This window comes from Tachysurus fulvidraco, chromosome 14, assembly GCF_022655615.1.
Source record: "Tachysurus fulvidraco isolate hzauxx_2018 chromosome 14, HZAU_PFXX_2.0, whole genome shotgun sequence".
In the NCBI taxonomy this organism is placed as follows: Eukaryota; Metazoa; Chordata; class Actinopteri; order Siluriformes; family Bagridae; genus Tachysurus; species Tachysurus fulvidraco.
The window spans coordinates 11,896,145-11,917,010 of NC_062531.1; the positions used below are offsets into that span (position 1 = coordinate 11,896,145).

Here is a 20,866-nt window from a genome sequence, read left to right on the forward strand (position 1 = left end):
TTGCTGCTAGACTTGTCAAGAGAGATGGATCTGACTTCGTTATTCAAAAGCTGAGGCAGAACAATTGAATTAACAGAATGTGTCACTTGCTGAATCCCAAACCTGTGCTGATCTGAACAACGCTTATGGTATTTGCTAGATTTCTTAATAAAAGGTGCACAATTCATGTGTTTGTCATCTGCCACACAGCTATTCATCACATATATTAGGTTAGTCACACTGGGTGCTCATAAGATTTGTCTTTCATGACTTTAAAATCTAGAATTGGTGTGGCCTTGCTCTGCTGATGCCCAAAATACAAAATACAAAGGCTGAGATCGCAGGAAGCAACTTCTTATTTATTAATAAATGGATAAACCAGTGTTAATCCATTTATTAGTAAATATTAAGTGGCTTTATTACTTTTTCTATATTAATCTCTCACATTCTGCAAGAACCACAGAGATACAATGTTGGTCTTGGATGAATTTATTTGTATAAATACAGGTATTGCTAGTATTCAGTCCAGCAAACCTCTCAATGGGAATAATTTAATGTTCTATAAAGATTTTAAATAAAACACAGAAGGCCCACAATGATTGCATTTTCAAAGAAAATCCCTTTGGCCCATGTCTAGAAAGGATTTCAGCACTTCCAAGAAGAAAGGAAAACAAAAGAACACTTGGTGTTAAGTTAGGTATGGAATCTTAAATTCAATACAACAAGAATGTACTTACATTCTGTAAAAACTAAACATATTAAAACTCTATGCACCAAAATGTCAGATTTCGTGATGTAAAAAAATGAAACGAAAATAGAAAGATAAAGAAACCTCTGGTCACCTGGTCACATACGTGTAGTGTATACACCCTTTTATGATGGGTCATATGACTATGCTCAGAATAACAGATGTCTCTATCTATGTGATCCAGAATAGCCCCAAATAAAGTTCAATTGAATTTAAATTATATATATAAATCCTACAGAAACAATTGAACTTTATTTGGTAAACTGCTTGGCTTCTAAAGCAGGTATAGTATATATTATTGTCAAAATGTATTGATAAGGGGTTAAGAGGGATATAACAGAATTTCTTCATTAACAATAATCCAACCATAATTTGAAACAAATTTTACCTTTTCCCAAAACCTACACACAATCAACTACAAAGTATGTGATGAAACCATGATAGAACCAAAAGGAATGCTGGCTACAAAAAAAACCAAAAAAAAACAACGGTTTATCAACCAAAGAATATCATCCACATGGAGAAGCATGGTGGTGGCAGCATTGTGCTACAGTGCTGTCCCTCCCCCCCCAACTTAGGTTAGTGTTCTAGTCAAGATAATGCCAATACAAAAAACAGCAGAAAATCTACAAGCCTCCATTTCAATAGCAGCATGATATTGCACGATATGGAGTGTGTCAAAAAGACTGAGCACTGTATTACTAGTAAAACATGCTTTAATCATAACTGATTCATAACTAATTCACTTAAACTTGGCTGTTATATAACAATAACAACTAAAGGTGGGAAAAATATCTGATATTATTTATCTTGATTTCATTTTTTTTTTACATCACAAAAACTTGCCATTTTAAGAGATGTGTAGACGTTTTCTGTCCACCGTATTCCTGCAAGTTCAGCAAATTAAATTAAAAATGTTCAAGGAAATGAGGCACTTTTAAACAAGAGTGGGTAAAACTGGTTCAATGGACATTTTTGGATAATAATACTACTTGAGCTGTACCTTCAGAACCATGGTGTTGAACAACTAATGATACAATTGTGATCTATTGAAACACTTGCCAGTGCTCTTGTTGAATGGAACAACCATAGGCACATACAGCACATGTAAAAATATTCTTAATGATTCAGATCCACTAAATTCTTTTGCTGTCTCAGTGCAAGCATGGTCATTTTCACAAGACATATTCATCGTCAGTTAACCAAAACTGTGCCAGTGGACATCACACAAGACATTTGACTTGTTTGAAACAGGAAATGCAATCTAATCAATCTGAATATAGTAAATCTAGGCCTGGAAAAGAGGATTATTTAGCTGTACATAACAAAAATACTCAATGGAGTCTTGAATAAACATAAGTGGATAGTGAAGATTAATTGGACCAGGGCAATGTCTACAGGATGGTAAATATCGATCCAGCATTGTTTTCAATTGTTCATGCTGTACTTTTTTGGGATTTTATTTACATAAAACATAACATTTACAAAAAATAAAGTGCAAGAAGTAACGTACAGTACAATGAGTGGCATGCAAAATTTTGGGGGCAAAAAAAAAAAAACTATAAAAGGCCAACACAGGTATAAAAAGTATACTGTGCAAAAAAAATCAAATACCGTCAGGATAATTAAGAGAAGAAGCGTTTGCCCAGCTTTGGTTTGCCATGTAAACAAAACCAGTAAAGCTTATCATGAACACTAGAATACATTATGACTTGCATTCATTACAGGATGAAACATGTTTAGACAGAATTCATCAGGAGGATGAGCTAGAGAGCTCATTGTGGGTTGTAGGGGAAGGGATTGTCGTGGCCAGATTATAAGTAGAGTTTTGTGGGGAGGCCATTGTGGACTGCAGGTTAGAAAAACTACTTTTGGGGATTGTTTGTGGTGATGATGCAGCTGTGGTTGGTGAATCCAAGCTGACTTCATCACCTTCCTCTGAGTCCCACACCTCACTCTGAAGGTAATCAGCAAACAGGGCCTTGGCACGCTGAAGAATTCGACCAAGGTTGTGCTTGCGGACTAAGCGATCAAAATGCATGGCCAGCTCATTATAATCCAAACTATTTTTAATGATATGGTCACGATGCTCCAACAGGATGGAGAGGCACAAGAACAACATGAAAGGATTGCCCTTCCCAAACTCTTGAGGAGGAGGAAGGGAACAGGGTTTAATACCACTAGCATCAGGTTTGCCTGTAGTTGGAGTGTTTGGACCAGTTCCTGAAAGTTTGCATGGGGATGAAAGGTTGCTGGAGAATGGTTTGGGTAGCGAGGGAGATTTAGCAAAAGACAAAACAGGGGAAGACAGCAGTGAGCGGCTGTTGCCCAGGGATGGAGAGGAAAGTGCAGACTTCCCTGTGGGGGTTGATGGTGAGTGCACGCCAGTTCCATTAGACACAGCAGTTGAAGACAATCTCCCCAAAGCTTTATCAGGAGATAAAGCACAACCCACAGTAAATGAAGACGAGACCGACTTTGATCCTGGAGCATCAGGACACACTGCTCTCCAGCTAGATACTGAAGGAGATGTTGCAGCAAGCTGAGAGCCATTTTTCCAGTTCAGTAAGCTTAGAGGAAGTGGAGAAACTGTTTGCCCACTTGAAGAGTTTTTCTCTTCAGGTTGATTCTCGCTTATCAAAGGCTGCCTCTCTCCAGGGTCGTCTTCACTATCCTCTGTTGACTGACGGACTGTGAGAGGAAATGAGTGTTTAGACTGAAACTTCATTGAAGATACTGTGGGATCAGTTGATTCATTTTCGTTAGCTTCAAAACTGTCCTCGTTTCGTGCACTGTAGTACTTAAATTCTCCAAAACTGGACTGCTTCTCAAAAAGAGGTGCTTGTGCAGGACCTTCAGTTTTTACTGCACAATTCAGAACATAAACGTCTTTCTCCTCTCCAGCAGGTGGTTTCTCTTCCTTCCTCCCTGACTCTAAGCTGAGACCGTGTGCACCGTCTGCCTCTTCTCGGGACGGCCTCAACATGTGTCGCCGCCGCTGTTCTGTCTGTTCTTTTTCCAGCTTTTCATTCTCTGAGTTTGGGCAGCGGCTGTCATGAATTGGGGACTCGTCTGCTTCAAGCGGTAGCCCAATAAGCTCAACCTCAGTCTCAGGTGGGTCTGGAGGCAGAGAGCTCCAGGTCACCTCCAACATTCTCAGTGCATCATCAAAAGCAAACTCCCGCTTTAATTCAAGAAGCAGCCAGCGGTAACAAAAAAAGAGGTCATCAGCACCTTTGGAGACCAGGTAAGTATAAAATTCAGGATCTGAGTATTGCAAGAGCAACTTAAGGTGCTGGAACTTAATAGACATTAGTTGGCCATCAGAGTGGAAGTTGCCTTCTAGACGCTTCATAATACCACAGAAGCAAATAAATGCGTGTGCTTCATTGTCCATAACAGCAAGGATCGGAGAAGCAATATCGCTCATACCTTGACAATAAGACACCTGTAGAACAAGCAGAACAAACAAAGGTTTTTAAAAGCAACACTGCAGAATGTTGAACGTCTATATTTATACAGAAGCTTTCATATTACATTACAAATGATGTTTTCAGAAATGAGTGAGAAGTCGAGACTTTTTGAAACATTTAAATGAATTGCAGAATTTTGTAGTTTTTGGTTTGTGCCCTTTTAAATTCATTTTAATGACAGTGTGCAAGTTTACACAGAGTCTACAAGATTGATGTATGATTAAATCCATCAGCATCTCACAGTAACATGTGCTTTAATGAAAGGGATGAGACTTCTGAATTTTCAAATTCTAAAACTTTGTTAAATTCCAGTTTACAAATCTAAAAAATCTCAGATTTTGGATTATACAGTATGTTTGTCCTATGTTTTGCCAGGAAAGTGACAGTGACATACAAGCATTGTTCTACTAGGAAATCCTGGTAGTAGGTATGTATATTTTATTTGTGGGCCTCTCCTTTTTTAAGAAAGGCATAAAAAATATATTTGATCAAATTGGAAAAGTTCATGCCCACCTGTGGGTGTGTGATGGCAAATGTGGTGAGGAGGTCGGTCAAAGCAGTCAAGTGGGGACTGTCCTCTGAGCCAGCATAGTATGGATGGGCTCGGTCCGTTCGAAGCACATCCTTTAAAACATTTCCTCTAATGAACTCCAGATCCTCTGGGCTCACCCTGGATGCCCACTCACTTTTCAGCTGGTCGTATTCCCTTGTTTTTCTCTTCATGTAATCCATCCTCTCTTGCCCTGTCAGGCCATCTGGGTAAACATTTAAAAGGTAACGCCACACTACCTGCAATGGGAAAAATGATGAGACATGCTTGAATTTGTATGATTTAAAAAAACATAATTGAGAAATGAGAAAATAAAATACTCTGTAATAAGATGTCATTGGGCTGCTATGAGTTGACCAGACTATACATCATGAACTATACATCATACACCTGCTCATAAATGTTATTCTGCATCAGCAGGAACGATGTCCAATTAAACAGTGACGCAGCAGTCAAACACGGGAGACAGGTAGTAAAAGCAGCCATGTTTTGGGTTGTTCTAAACCAAAGAGATAAAACCCCTTACTTTAATTATGTATAACACACATAATCTTCTGTATAACTGTATTTACAAATATGCTTGTGCATTACTTGCAGAAGTTGGAGAAGGACACAGCATATCTCGCACTACAAAATATTCCTCTGCAAATCATCTTCAATATAATAGTAGATACCCTGTAGATCTCATTGCTGCTATTTTAGCAACTAGATAATTAACTCCTGATGTGATACTATCTTGTGTACATGTGTACATAATATTTTATTAATATTTAATGGCACTATAAATAATGTTTACGTCACCTTGCGCAGGGACGGCTCGACCCCGCCATGATAAATGCGAAGCCGCAGCTCCTCTGGCCGTGTCAGCTGTCCCTGGCTGTTCAAGTAACTGTGAAATTCGGCGTCACTCAGTGGAGGTTTGAATGGCTTAACTTCCTCACCATATGACCAGCTTAATGCCTGCTGTACTTTAGACAATGTCCGACCCATCTGAAAGACAGAAAGAAATAGAGAAACAAAAAAAAAAACTGTAGCCATGGGAGGGATGACACTTAAAGTGCAATCATTAATTTATAAATTCACTTAATATAGCAGTTGACTGATGTTAAAGTGGCACCATGCTGTTTCCCAAAACAACTATGACAGTCCTTACGTGAAGTTTATGTTGATAATTTTTCATAGCATGCATCTTTGGGAAACCGCCTACGGTTAAAGTGCGATTGCATTAGGAGATGCGGAACCTGACTGAACGCAGCAGACACTGGTTGGTAAAACAGCTGGCTGACTGGGTGAAGAACATCATCAGTAACCTGGGACAGCAGAGACTGGGTGAAGGGGAGAGCCGTAGACGTCAGTGACCTCTTCTCCCCCTGTAGCTGATCTGAACCAATCACATCCTTCGGGCTTATGATGTCCCAGTCCTCAAGCACTGGACCTGAGTAAACAGTGAAACCACCCAAATGACTTCTCACAGCTATGTTGAGTCTTGAGTGACTTTCACTACATGTCTAATTAAAACTAGTTTAATCTACATTTAAGCAGCTCTCCTGGACCGGTATTTCACTTCTTCACATAGTTTCAACCTCTTCACAAATATCAACAAGCCTTGAGGATCTGATGCGCTTTACTGACCATGCAATGAGCATAATAATGTATTCACTCACTGTCTTCTGAAGGTTTGATATCCATCTTAAGCTGGAGGTAAGGCTTAGCTGCACTGACAAATGCTGCATCTAAATCCCAATCAGACATAAGGGAGAGGTAAACCTCTGCTCCCATGCGATCTCGGGACAGGTAACTAATACCAAAATTGCGCCTTCTGTAGAGCAAAGATATAAAAATCATTAGATCATTCATATAAATAATTTTTTGATTGACAAACTTTGTCAATATTCTCAGATAAATGGGGAAAATTCGGTTGTATAAACATTTGGAACAATCTGGGCAATACTGAAATGTATCTTTATATTTGATGCTAAAGTCCTCCCCAATTCTGTAAATCTGTAAACAGTAAAACTGTAAATAGTGGCTTAAAGTTTACTCAGCTGTTGGGCTAACTAAAAATGTAAGGGGAATGATTAACTTCACTCAGATAACTTAGTGTGAAAGCTTATTTTGCTATCAGAGAAAAACACAGCAGGGCCTAAATGTTACTTTAACACCTACAGAATTCAAAGAATATTATACAGAATAACTTACTCTACTTTCTGAAGAACGTTACAGACAGTTATTATAATGGGTGATTTAACACGCATATATAAAATAAAATAATTATATTACCTTATGCTTCATTGACTCACTCACCCATTGAGCTCAAAGGCTCGTATCAGGATGTGCTGCAACACCTCCAGTGATGTGATCTGTGGATCCACAGCAAAAGAGCGGAACTCCACCGGCTGCTCTCCCTCACATTTCTGCATAAAAAATGACCAGAGGTGAGAAAGTGAATAAATGTTATATGTCTATTGACTACAACCAAGTCAAACATTACAAATAGAATCATCTTAATATGTGCAGACTACCCATTTATAATCTACTGACATTCATTCATTCATTTTCTACCGCTTATCCGAACTTCTCGGGTCACGGGGAGCCTGTGCCTATCTCAGGCGTCATCGGGCATCAAGGCAGGATACACCCTGGACGGAGTGCCAACCCATCGCAGGGCACACACACTCCCATTACTGACATAATTAATCTTATTTATTCATTAAGAAAAATGACTTATTTTCCTCCAAAGCACATACCTTTCCTGAATATGTGACCATGTATGAAACTTAGAGACTGGTAGCTTATTTGCACTTGTTTCCTACAGACAAGTTTCAATATCCCAAGTTTCCATTCACTTTTTTCGCTGTTCTGTTATGGACAATATTAAAATGTTTAAAAGGTTTGATGTGATTATGTCATCCTTAAAAAAAAGAAACGAATTGTTGCAAACTGTTTGACTGATAAACCGCAAAAGAAATTTGCTCTTGAGCCATTTCTGTGTGTAATTTTTTGTGTATCACAAACTGTGTACCGTTTGTATTCCACAAGCCCTCAGGTCTTTGTACCATGGAGAGAGTAGTGTGAAAGTTTTTTGATATGAGCCAACTTACTGTCATTTCAATTTGACAAACAAATGCAATTGTATGAAATATCAGAATATTATGTCAGGATGGAGCAGTTGCTTGTCTGATAGTGTCCAAGTTAAATGCCCTTATGTGATAAAGCCCATGGGTCTGGGAGAGACAATACAGCAGGACGTTCTTGGAGAATTTCTCTGCTATTGCTCTCTGGTGAGAGCCAATGAGATACACATTTACTCAATTCTGTACACAGGGACACATTTTGGCTGGAGATGCCTAATGACCATGTATAAGATTGTATGTATAATCTGAATGTTGTAGCTCTCTGCAAAAGGATATGAATTACCAAAGGTAAAAGAAAAAGACCACAAGGACACTTAAATCAAGCTTGACACTATAAAAAAAAATACACATGCATTTTTTTTTACATCATTTGTCACGTTTCCAGCTTCCCAGATGACAGTCTGTATAAATGGTGACAAAAAAATTTGACTCAATGTGTTTGTGTGAAAAAGTGAAATGTTTAAGAATTTAATGCTGCCAAAACAGTTTTATTGAAATTTACAAAATGGTCTAAAATGACAGAATTCTAGTTAAAAATTTATCTGAAATCAAACAAAGAAAATCTCTGAAAATCCCCCTGTGTTCAGTAGCGATACTGAATATCACCCACAATTCACCACATTCTTATTGAACCCTGTTCTATTTGCAAAAGAAATAGAAAATAAAGCCAAAACAAATGCATTTGTTTTATCTGATCATTCACATCAAATATTCAACTTGTGGGATCCACTTGCAAGCTAAAAACCTGACACCTCTGTAATCAGACAAGTAAACAGATCCTCTACATATCATATTACCAAAGTATCTTCAGTACTACAATGTGGTAAACAATCCAATACCATAACATTCATTTTGCACATAAAATGACAGCCATAACTACTTAACAAAAAAATATGAGCCTCTTGAACACCAAGAGACTCCATCATCACAGACATTGTGTATTTGGCTTAAATATTGTCTTAACAAGCTGAATCTGTACTTTGATAAGATGTTTAGGTAGCAAGTGCTATAACACAAACACAAAACAATAAGTGTAACCCGACAAAATGACAACAACAACAACAACAGAGAGGAAAAACAAGCTTTAATAACACAACAAGCTGCTGTTGGAAAGCTATTCGCAGAAATGGTTCGAATGGGCTGAAAATAAACAACCAGCTAGCAAACAGATGTGTTTAGCATTAGTGTTTTTGTTGTGGTTTAAGAAGAAATGGATATTTTTTGAACCACTTGCTACGGTTAGCATCAGCTCTGTTATTGTTCTCTCTCTCTCTCTCTCTCTCTCTCTCTCTCTCTCTCTCTCTCTCTCTCTGTGTGTGTGTGTGTGTGTGTGTGTGTGTGTGTGTGTGTGTGTGTGTGTGTGTGTGTGTTTATTTCAGACTCCCACCCGCTGCTTCCCTACAATCTCTCACCTTGACTTTGACTCGAACTACCCCCCTCTCCTCCTCCTCAGCCGACATCCTGGGGTAGTTTTACTCTGAAAAAAAATCCCCTCAGGAATCCCGAGCCTCCATCGATAAAACAAACTTAAACACGGCTTCAATAACAGCACGGCTGCTGTACGGTACCCTGTGTATCTCTGACAGCTTCAGGAGAAAATCCTCAAAGATCTCAAAAGAAACGAACAGATTTCAAAATAAAAGCCGATGTCCAAAAATAACCGAATTTATAATCTCAATGTTCGGCGTCAGATATTACAACCACCCAGATTTAACCCACAACGAACATATTATTTTTTTCAAATATTTGTTACATACGATCGTGCTTTTAATTAAACGCTGACTCGATGTTACATTTCTTGACGCCTGGTCCTTTGTTTGTTCCCTCAGTCTGTGGCGTCAGTATAACAGGATATGACGTCATGTGTATCTGACGTAATTTGATCGCTGCGGTCAAACAGAGACAGAACGATCCAATGATCAATAACAGCTTTAAAACGAGATTATTTTATGATAATAATGATTTGACTCGGTAAAAGCTATATGTACACGTGTGTGATTTAGATCTTTAGTTAAAAGGTGATAATTAACAGCCTGCCCCAAATGACATGACATATTGTTGTGATTTTGTTTGGATAAACATTGTAACAGAAATAACACGTGGCCCCAACGCAGAGTACTAACCACTATACGATCACGGCGAGCTGAAAGATAACGGATATGCGACAGGATATAGGAGAAGGGGGAATCAGAATCAGAATCAGGTTTATTTATTCAGCGTGTTGACACGCGGACAGAAATCCGAAAGTATGAAAGAGGTAGAATAAAACATTTTAAACGAGCAATACTCTTTTTTACAATTTAGAGTTAAAGCTATGAAAATAAAAATAATGCCGTCAAACCTTCCCTGCCGTGACCCGGATTCGAACCGGGGTTGCTGCGGCCACAACGCAGAGTACTAACCACTATACGATCACGGCGAGCTACCCGACAGCCACGGCAGCGTCCCTTATTGATGACTTAAAGAAGTCAGATAATGATGATGATGATGGGCAGACTGGTTAAGCTAATAGTAAGATTTCAGTAACTACAATTTACATAGCAGCAACCACAAAAGCAAGTTGTCAAAGCCTTAAAGAAAACGACAAGTGAAGATTTAAAGATCAGGCAATGTCTGAGATCAGCTACCAAGAGCCTTCCCTGTTGTGATGTTTCACATGAACAATAACTAAAGCTCTTTGTATTCAGTGAACTGCTGCCACATGGTAAGGTCTTCCTAGTAAAGCAGCAGAGAAGGTCTAACTAATAACCACACAAGACAAGCAGTAGCAAATTCTCATTTTTATTCATAGTAGAGAAAAGCTAATATATGGGGTGTGCTATTTGAGGTGTTAGTTTGACAAAATAATGCTAAGACTTTGTAAGGATTATCAAAACATGAAAAAATAACAGTAGAGGAGAGAGTGGGGAAGGAGCCAAGAGGGTTTAGAGGACATGGGGCCCAACGAGAAAAAGGGTGAAAAAAAATTGTCCAGAATTCATAATGTTCGCAGCACCCCTGAAAATAAGTACATCATGGTCTGAGGGTAAAGAGAAAAACAGTGTATGGAATTACACTCTTTATACACCACGTCTGTGCGCTTCTCTTACTTTCACCTGACAAAAAAAGCAAGCCAAAAGTATGCAATATTGTAACATTGTACCTTGCAGAACTGATAAAAAAAAGACAGTCAATGCCATTGTAAATAATTATATAAAAAAATTAAAGTAATTGTGCGTCACAAGCCAAACAAGAGGCTTCCATTTACCCTCCTTGTAAACGCTAAAAATGCAGTGTAACAGATGCCCCAGCAGATGGTGCAGGTATGATGAGCACATTGCTTCAAATACAAAAAGTCCCTAAAGATCAGCACTACAAGGCATACCCCAGCAGAGGTTGGTTTGCCTTTGAACTGGGGATGGAGTCCTGAATTCAGGGAAAGTGATCATTTCAATAAGATGTTTTTGCTATGCACATACCTATAATTTGACCCTGATTAAAACAAGTCTGTAACATGTGTCATGTTTGTAAGTTGGTTTAAATTTGTGCGTCACTGGACAGCGTGTGCAGCAAAGAGTTTAGCGTATGTGGGCCATCTCCTCCAGAAAAGGGGTCTTCATACACCCAGTGCAGAGTTGATCCATCCAGAGGGGTGCCTCATGTTGCAGAGGAGTACGCCGCGGGTAAAATGTGTACGAGAGGTCGTAGTTCAGAAGGCAGCTGATGGAAGCCATGTACAGGTCAGAAAAACGGCATAGTCGCCGTGAAAAGTAAGTAGGATTGTGGCATGTACGAAAGATGCTGCCAAACTGGGGGTTGAACAAGTTTTTGGTGACAGCCCTGTAAAAATAAAGAAATAAAAAGCAAGGTTAAAAAAAGGGAGAAAGAGATTCATACAAAGAACCCTTTTTAATGCACAAACAGGATACGATAATAATACTAAAACTAATTTTAAAAACAAATTAAGAAAAAAGACAAATGCTTGGATATTTAATTTGATAAACTTGTCCTATGGTTAAAAAAAGTGAGTGACAATGTGGAAAACAGTAATTTATGTATGCAAAAATAGCAGAGTGGCACGGCATTGCATCTTTTTAAGTTTCTTTGCGCTAAACCAAAACCACAAAACCAGGTATACTTCATATTATAATCATGACAATATCTCTAAACTGGTGTTATGATCAGCCAAAGTAGAAGAATAAAGCAAGGCTTTATACTCTCTTTTCTGTTTGTTCTGTTTATAGGGGAGCTTTCTTTTGGAAACACACACACACACACACACACACACACACACACACACACACACACACACACACACACACACACACACACACACACACACACACACACACACATATATATATATATTAGATAGATAGAGAGAGAGAGAGAGATTAAAACATAGCACCAAAAACAGAAGTGCTGATTATGCCAGTCCCACATATATTTACATCATTAAACCACTTTCAGAGAATAAGCAGAAGTGACAACCAGAGAGAAAAAGAAAAACAGATTTTTACCATTAAATCCTTAGCTGACATACCATTCAATAATAATAGCATGAATGCTAAAATCTAATGACTGAACTAAGAATACATTACAAGCTACAGAAATGTAAAAGTGTTGCATTATAATAAACTGCAGAGAAAGACACTTTGGCTGACATTTTTAACCTTTAATATCTGTAGATCTTTTACATCTGTCTTAATGGCTCCCAACAGTTATAGAGGTGTTATAAAAATATAGTATGACTACCACTTCACAATTAGCGATTTTTAACTGACCAAACAGACCACAGTCCCACTTTCTTGTTTTTAATGAAAAATGGTATCATTTTCAGTTGTCCATGATATTACTGTGGCAAGGGTACAAATATAATAAATTCTATGTCTAAACTGTGTCTAAGCCATTGCTTAATCAGTTTTCAAACCACTCACCGGAATTCTTCCCTCTCTCTCTGCCATTCCTGAATTACTTTTTTGGATTCTGGATCCCGATACATCTGGAATACATGTGAAGATTTCCCAGTCACCATTAAATATACAATTATTGTTTTTCAAGAGGAAAAAAAAAATAAATAAAATCTAAAATCTAAAAATGCAAAATATCTGCCAATTATTTTGCTATCTCCATCAGCAATTGATGAAGAAACCCTACACAAAAAAAAAGTATAGCAAATTTAAATTTTAAAGTTTTTATTCTTCTGTGCTAGAACAGAGTCAGAGTCAGAGTCATGACAGCATCATTCAAGTTGGGAAAGGTACAACTTTATTATTTATGATTTTTGATCTATGTTGCTGGTGGTGTAGTTTGTACCTGCATGCGCTCCAGAAGGCCAGTGAGAGCTTGAAGCCAGGTAAGACTCTGTGCATACTGCTCAGTGTTCACCACCTTTGTCTCTATTTCCAGCTCAGGAACAATTGCACCGGTCCTCCACCCATGGCGCAGCATCAGGTCCTACACAAAAGTCAATTAATATTACAATGGCTAAATTTTTCAGCATGTTAGACTTCGTTGCAGAATAAAACTGTCATGGAACATTAAAAACAAAACTCACTGCCAAGTCGCTGTACAGATGGTCCCCAAAATAGAGGACTCTGGAGCCACGCCAGCCTGTTAGCTTCAAAAAGTCAACAAGGTTTCCCTAGAAAAAATAAGATGCAAGAACAAATGTTTAAGTGTCTTACACACTGGACTGCTAATGATGAGCTTGGCTTTGAGAGTTTGACACATTCATTTATTGTACTACTCCATCAGGAATTGGAACTGTTGTGGTAACTATTTTCCAGACCTCCCAGCTAATGACACAGCAACCCACTGTTAACTGGCTCTGACCAAGTCACCAATAAAAGCTTGCAGTTCAAAGAGTACCGGGGGCTGGTCTGAGGCCAGCCTCTTAATCCCCCCCCCCGACAACAGAGTTTGGAGGTTCTCAACAAAGAGTTTAAAAGAGGGTTGACAGTGTTATTGGATTTATAAAAACATTAACAAACTGACATGGTTTCAGAATATTTTTTTATAAAACTTTAGTAATTGTCACCCAACACATTTGCCAACATGTAGCAATTCACAACAACAAAAGCAAGACCTACTGGCAGGGAGCAAGAAGAGGTCATTCTCACAGCAAGTAAACTATCAAAAGGCAGTATTTTAAGATCACAAACCCCCAATGGCCTTTCACTTAAGGTCAGTCAAAGGAACTTGTGCACAATAGACAAGTAACTCTGCTGAAGTCGGTTAAGGGGATTTATATATGGAGGTGGAAGTTGCTTTTAGGGCTTATTTCCAATTCAGGGTCATTAGTCAGGCTGGAGTTTAAACAGAAACAATGCAGAATTAGCTAGCTTTCACAACAGCTCTTGAGAATTTGCTTATTTCCACTCAGCTTTGCTTGTCTTGCATAAATATTTTCTGGTTTCATCTAGTCATGGATGACAATCTAAATGACGCAGAACTGTACGTGGATAGATCACATGGAAGACATCTTAACGCATTGCAGACTGCCAGGTATTAGCTAATATTATGTTTAAAGAATAACACTGAGTCAACAAAAGGCAGCCAATTTCACATATACTGCAGGGCTTTAAAACAAGTTGCGGCAAAACTTTACTTTGACAGTGGCATACCTGTTTGTAAATCCTCCCTTTATCCAAACTCTTGATCTTGTCCCATTGGAGGACTCCATTACTGTCCAAACGCCTGAAAGGTCTAACATATTGGATACAAAACTATTAGTCAGATCACGCAAGGCATGTTCACCATGACATTTCACAAACAGACTGGCCGATTTCACAGGTCAGTCTTTCAGAGGTTAGAAAAATGTTTCTGACAGGAAACTTACTTCACACAGTCATTAAAAAAGTGTGGCTTGTCAGCTTGAACAATCACAACATCGAAGAAGTCCCTCCAGTCTTTGCCCACCATGTGCTTCATGCCTTTGTCTCTGAAAAGGTTCAAAGAAAAGAAAAATAAGCATACACTCCAGTGACAGCACTGTATTATCTATAGCTGCTCGTTAATGCTTAAAGAAGCTCCAACATATCTGCACAGATATACAAATGGGTGTAACCCTGATCTCTGCAAAACTCACACAAAGCTGAAGGGGCTGTTCGTAATAAGGAAAAGTTTCTTCCCATGGCTGGCTAGTCGATGCAGTACTGCATAAGTCTCATCACCTCTGAGAATATATTTCTCTGGGGAAAGAAAAACAGAAAAATTTTTGTATTTTTTTTTACAAGCAATCTTATTAAAGTAAAATTGTGTTTTTGTACAAATAGCAACCATTTCAGCCCATGATTCACTGTGAGCAGTAGGTGTATGTGAAAGATAAGAAAGGTTACATGGTGTGCCTCATACACAGAGGAACAAATCTTATTAGCACAATAGGGACTCTTGTGTATGAGCACATGATGGCAAAAGCTGGAAAAAAAAAAACCTCATGATAACATAGCTATCATATGTAGTTGAAAGAAGCCAATGTTTGTTATTTATAGAGGTAAATAGCCAAAACTAGTTTCTGCACCAGCTTCCCTCTTTTTTGGGTGAAATTAATATGAAAAAAAAAACTTGCATAACTAGTAAACCGCAAAGCTCCTCAACTTTCTCTTAGTCAATACTTTCGCAGCAGAACTTTAAAGCGTTTTTTCATTGTTATGGTGTGTTTAAAAAAAAAAAAAAAGAGATTGTTAAACATAAATAATGTGAGCATCCACCAAGTTCCTGTGAATTATCTCTTAATATACATTCTTTAACATTTCTGAATGACTATCGATTTACTTACACCTCTGTATTACTTTGGCTATTGCTAAAATATAGAATAATGATTACATTTAATAAAAGTAGAAAGTAGATGTGTAATTATAATGGAAACAACAATATTGTGTCTCTTCTCTCTTAAGGCCGTGGTGCATATTATTCCAACACCACATTTAGTAATACAAAGGAAACAGAGCAAATAATAATAATATATATATATATACTTGCCTGGCTCCTTTTCCTTTAAATATGCTCAATATTTACTGTATTATTGTATTTATTTATTGTGCAGAAATTCTACTGCATTCTGCTTGCAGTTATCGCCCTGTATGTTTGCCCTGCTGTAATCACTACATGTACTGAATCATGAGCTCTATGTTGGTGCTTTCCCTCAGCACAGTACAGGGATTTTCCCTCCGTCAAGTTAAACATATAAAATATAAATGCCGTATTTGGAGACCCAAATAGCAGTGCCTTGCGTTTTCACAGTTCTTTGTAGTATAGTACAAAGTGTGTAGAATGCCACTGTGGTTGGTTAACAGGATGTCATTTGGAAATTGAGCCAACTGCTTGTTGTTGGGGCCACCTAAGGAAGACTTTTGATTTCAATGTACTGATGATTTTTTGGCACAATAGTAAGTTTGCTTTGAAAATACAAAATATATACATTGATATTCTTATTTATTGATAACCTTAGAGATAGTAATATTCATTCTTTTCAAATTCTGCAACACATCAATGCATTCTTATTTTCTTTCCTATTTGACACATTCACATAGAAGATACGATGAATTTTAGAATATAAGACTAAAAATAGTGCTTGTTTTACGAGCAAACACTGCATGTAATACAGGAAATTCTGTGTTTGTTTACGGCAAAATTTGTTTATGTTTCACATACACAGAGCCAAATGCAGGCCAGATTGATGGAAGCAGAAATAAAAATGCTTAGTCATATGTAACAAAGTATAAATCTGTAATGTTTCTAATAAAACACTGTTGGAAAAGACTTAACTCTTACCCAAGTCTTGCATTATCCACTTATACATATACCCCTTAATATGCACCATACCAACAGCGTCCTGTGAAAACAGAGTCAATGTGTCAGTCGCCACAATAAGAGCATGACCTCATCACATCACAAAATGCTTTAGACCAACACAGTCGGACAATCAAACTGGCACAGGCTTATTTCGTTGAATACAAAACATGCAAAGCATTCTCATTCACTGCACATATGTCTTCCCAAAAACTAAGACCTGCTTCAAATCAACTTTTGAGACTCTGCCAGTTAGGCGTGGAGAGCACACCGTGTTCTAGACTCGCATGTACAGTGTAAACATGACAAAAATGGTCTTTTCAATGTGTACTGATCAAGAGATTGCAACAAATGCTTTCAGTGGCACAAATGAAAACACAAATTTTGTGTTTTAAGCTAAACAGAGCTTGATGAGTGAGTATGGCAGCAGAGCAGCAAAGTATAAACATTGTGAGAACAATTGAGCATAACGTGTTTCTGCTCAGTGGGAGCAAGAGCAAGGCCATGAGAAAGAAGGGGGATGGGAAGTACAAAGAAAAGACTTCATCAAGCTCTAGCTGAGAACCGACAAAACAATCACCCTGGAACCAAATTCTGCAAAGTCTGGTTTAACTTGGCTGAATGAATGGGGGTTTCGTCAATAAGTCCTCCGGAAAAATGTCTGAGGCGTTACAAAAAAATTCGATGGTTTTAAACCAGTCTTTCAACTCTTCACTCATTTAACAAAAAAAATAAAATAAAAAAAAAATCAACCATAATAAACATACAGATTTTAAAAAGTTTAAAACTCAGTTTTTCTTAAGAAAATGCTTTAAATGCCAAGCCTTAGAATAATATTTATTCAAGTTTTTATAAAAATATTGCATATATAAACTTATAAATCTTCATATCAAGATATTTATAGTAATAACTATGATAACTACAGCAACATGTGAGTTCACACTTACAGACACATCTTTGTAGAGGTGCTCAGGGTCATATTCTATGTCATTGGAGATAAAATAGTCATTAACAGAAGCCAAAAGTGTCATCTCTGGGATGGAAAACACGTCCATGAACTGCTTCATCTTAGGCCCCTGAAAAGAAAACCACACACACAAAACAATTTATTACACAGAAAACTCAGGTGAGGTAACAGAGTGAACAACAAAGAACATAATTATTTACCCTAACAAAACATGTTTTTTGTTCAACTAAAAAAAAAAAAAGACATTGCTTTATATTAAAAATGGACTTAGGCAAAATTATAAAATGTTCTATGCAATTCATTTCCATTTGTCACTTATTCACTGAGAGGTGTAGGTAAATATCTTTAATAAATACCTTATAAACCAACATACACCAATCAGCCATATCATTAATCCACCTGCCTAATATTGTGTTAGTCCCCCGTGTGCCACCAAAGAGCTCTGACCCATCATATAAGGGTTTACTTAGTCTGCAAATAAAGATTGAGTGAAGGTCGTAGTCGTGTAAAGATAACATGCACATGAATTCCAGGACCCAGGAAGCAAGGCTTACCAGCAGACCATTTCCCAGAGCATAATGCCTCCACTAGTTTGCCTTCTTCCCATAATGCATCCTGGTGCCATCTTCACAGGTAAGTGAAACACACATGCATGTGGACATCCACATAGGCCACTACTTCCATTGCACCTTTGGTCTAGTTCTGGTGCTCACATGCCTGCTGTTGACTGTTTTCTCCAGTGGACGACAGTCAGCACGAACACCCTGACCTTCTGTTGGGTCATAGATCATATGAGCTAGCCTTCACTCACCACATGCATTAATGAGCCTGCTTGGACAACCTTTGGTTGCTACTAACCATTGCACATCATCAAGACCTGCCATTTTGGAGATGTTCTAACCCAGATGTCTAGACGGCTCAATTTGGCCCATGTCAAAGCTGCCCAGAATCTTACACTTGACCATTATTCCCGCATCCAACACATCAACTTATAGAACTGACTTTTCAATTGCTTCCTAATATGTCCTACCCTTGACAAGTGCCATTGTAACAAGATAATCAATGTTACTCACTTCTCTGTTATGGGTGATTGGTGTACATCAATAATATCAAACCTAAACTTGAAGGATATGCTTGGGTAGCAGACAATAAAGAACATTAACCTTTCCATAGAAGCCGCTGACTTGGTGGAGAGGGATGTGATTAGAGCCTCCATACAACTGCATGACCTCATCATCTGGAACCGGCTTCAGACCCCTTTGCGGAAAACATCTCAATTAGGGATCTGAATTTTCTTTTAAATTATACTTAAATTGTTATATCAAAAAGTTGAAAAATAACCAACATTGAACCTGGACATATTTTTGCTTCTTAGGATGCAACATTTCATATTGAATAGAGTGCTCAATTTTCCTCTTTGCTAACTCGTTAGTGGTGGTTAGCTTTAGTAAATATTATGTACATAGTACAGAAATTAAGCTTATATTAATGTTAAGATTTATGCACTGCCTTGCAAGAATACAGAAAGCTGTGCTATTCACAAAATTTTATTAATAATTAATATTGTTATTTGAGGTCAGACAGTTGGCAGGGAAACTAAAAAATTAACACTAACACATCCCCCATTTTATTATGATAATGGGCAATGTAGCCCAAACTTACCTATACACAGTGCCTAGCTGAATATAATGAAAAGCATCTATTTTCATCAGCAGTCCCTACAGTGGAAAAAACCCAATTAGTCACTAGTACATACGTATAGGCATGCATATGCATAACTTATTATTTTATAACGTTCTCTCACAATATACCTTCTGGATATCGTAATGAAGGCCTCGAGCTGCAAAGTTGGGAATGTATCTGTACTTGCTGATATCTTGAGGATACTAAAAACAGAGAAAAAAAAGGTCACCATCTCAATTACAATTATCCCACAACCATCGACTTATAAAGTATTGACAAATCATCACACTATTATTCAATACTTGTCTGTAAATACACCACATACGTCCGGTGTTGAGTAAATTGCATTTCCAACAACAATAAATAATAAATCTAATAATAATAATAACAATAATACAAATCCATAGTCACAGTATCCCTAAAAATCCACTGACCTTGTAGTGCTCTATGAGGAACTCTCTGGCTTTGTTGTAGATCATCTCATCGAGAGCGTTTGAGTAGAGTGCCAGTGTGTAATCATAATCAAAACCATAGATATCCACCTCATCCAAGTTCACCTCGTTGTTGGCATAGATGGTGGAGGGATTAAGAAGGTTGCAAACTCCAGGAGGAATCAAATCTGAAGAAAGGAGCATGTGAATGTTAGCTTTAAATCATATCAGAATGACATGGCAACACTGTCCCAGTTCTTCTCCTGGGGGAAGATCAGATTCTGTACCTCTGGGTTTGATTCTTATCCAAATTAAAGCCTGCTGCTGGGAATTGGGATATGTTTCGGAAATAAATAAACTACTCTGGATAAGAGATGGGATTGTTTATTTGGATCCTTAGGCGTGGTTATGCTTCTGGCCTGCAGTTTATTTGTCAGTCCCCAAACACAGTAAGGTATAAATCTGGTAGCTTCTGTGTTTATTGCATGTAATGTTATACTTACTTTTAAAACCTGAAGTTTAATGAAATTGACAATAACCATGTTTAACCCCATTAAACCCCCTGGTTCAGTGTGCATAAGAACAGTAATCTGAACAGATCTTAATTCCCCTTTTTTTCCCCCCTAAACATGTTGCTGTAAAATCCTCTTTTATCACACTTACCGTGCACCAGGCGTTTCATTTCGTTGTATCTTGCCCATAAGTAAGTTTTGTGGTCGATTTGTGGAGCGGTAGAAGAAAAAGATCTCCCGGATTTGTTAAAAGATTCCTCTGCTTTTGATTTCCCACTGACATGGTGGTGTCTGAGCGGCGCTGCCACTGAGGCTGTTGCACACTTTTGTCCTTCTTTGCAGCATTTCTGGTCGTTTGGTGTCGAACTGGTTGCAAAGCTGGCACAAAAAGTTATGTGTGATTTAAACCCGACACTGCTGCTTTTCTGCCACAGAGCACAACCTACATTTAAGAGTCTCCTTCGCGACATGTCTGTATCGACGATGGAGGTTGTCGAACACGACTGCTTGTTTACCACGCTGTTCTGTCTGTTTTGTACACAGTGTACATTTAGGCAGCAGCTGCACCCGAAAAGATAAAAGAGGGCGTTAACCTGGCGTTTCAAACCAATCCCGTG

At 38.1% G+C, this 20,866-nt stretch overlaps 2 protein-coding genes and 1 non-coding gene across 6 annotated transcripts; all 3 read right to left on the bottom strand.

Moving 5' to 3' along the window:
* Positions 1–452: 452 nt before the first annotated feature.
* On the bottom strand, positions 453–9,725 carry tbc1d25 (TBC1 domain family, member 25). Of its 4 annotated transcripts, none has more exons than XM_027167264.2 (7): positions 9,297–9,725; positions 7,055–7,164; positions 6,415–6,569; positions 5,992–6,185; positions 5,552–5,740; positions 4,714–4,989; positions 453–4,175 (listed from the first exon to the last, which is right to left on the bottom strand). In XM_027167264.2, the coding sequence occupies exons 1-7, from the start codon at positions 9,342–9,344 to the stop codon at positions 2,481–2,483; spliced, it is 2,667 nt and encodes an 888-aa protein (XP_027023065.2). In that variant the 5' UTR covers positions 9,345–9,725; the 3' UTR covers positions 453–2,480. The 4 variants fall into 4 exon arrangements, with proteins under 4 accessions (XP_027023065.2, XP_047655848.1, XP_047655849.1 ...); XM_047799892.1 differs by having other exon boundaries at positions 6,061–6,185; positions 9,297–9,724; XM_047799893.1 differs by having other exon boundaries at positions 7,031–7,164; positions 9,297–9,335.
* A 506-nt stretch (positions 9,726–10,231) lies between these two features.
* Positions 10,232–10,303, bottom strand: trnah-gug. The gene has a single exon. It is a non-coding gene; the product is annotated as a tRNA-His (tRNA).
* Positions 10,304–10,649: 346 nt separating this feature from the next.
* Positions 10,650–20,820, bottom strand: nt5dc2 (5'-nucleotidase domain containing 2). Its single transcript, XM_027167267.2, has 14 exons — positions 20,401–20,820; positions 19,741–19,925; positions 19,435–19,509; positions 19,286–19,341; positions 18,787–18,880; positions 17,604–17,732; positions 16,639–16,699; positions 14,954–15,056; positions 14,705–14,806; positions 14,490–14,571; positions 13,421–13,507; positions 13,180–13,320; positions 12,801–12,865; positions 10,650–11,703 (listed from the first exon to the last, which is right to left on the bottom strand). Exons 1-14 carry the CDS (start codon positions 20,717–20,719, stop codon positions 11,442–11,444), a joined length of 1,761 nt encoding a protein of 586 aa, XP_027023068.1. The 5' UTR covers positions 20,720–20,820; the 3' UTR covers positions 10,650–11,441.
* Between the last annotated feature and the right edge of the window lie 46 nt (positions 20,821–20,866).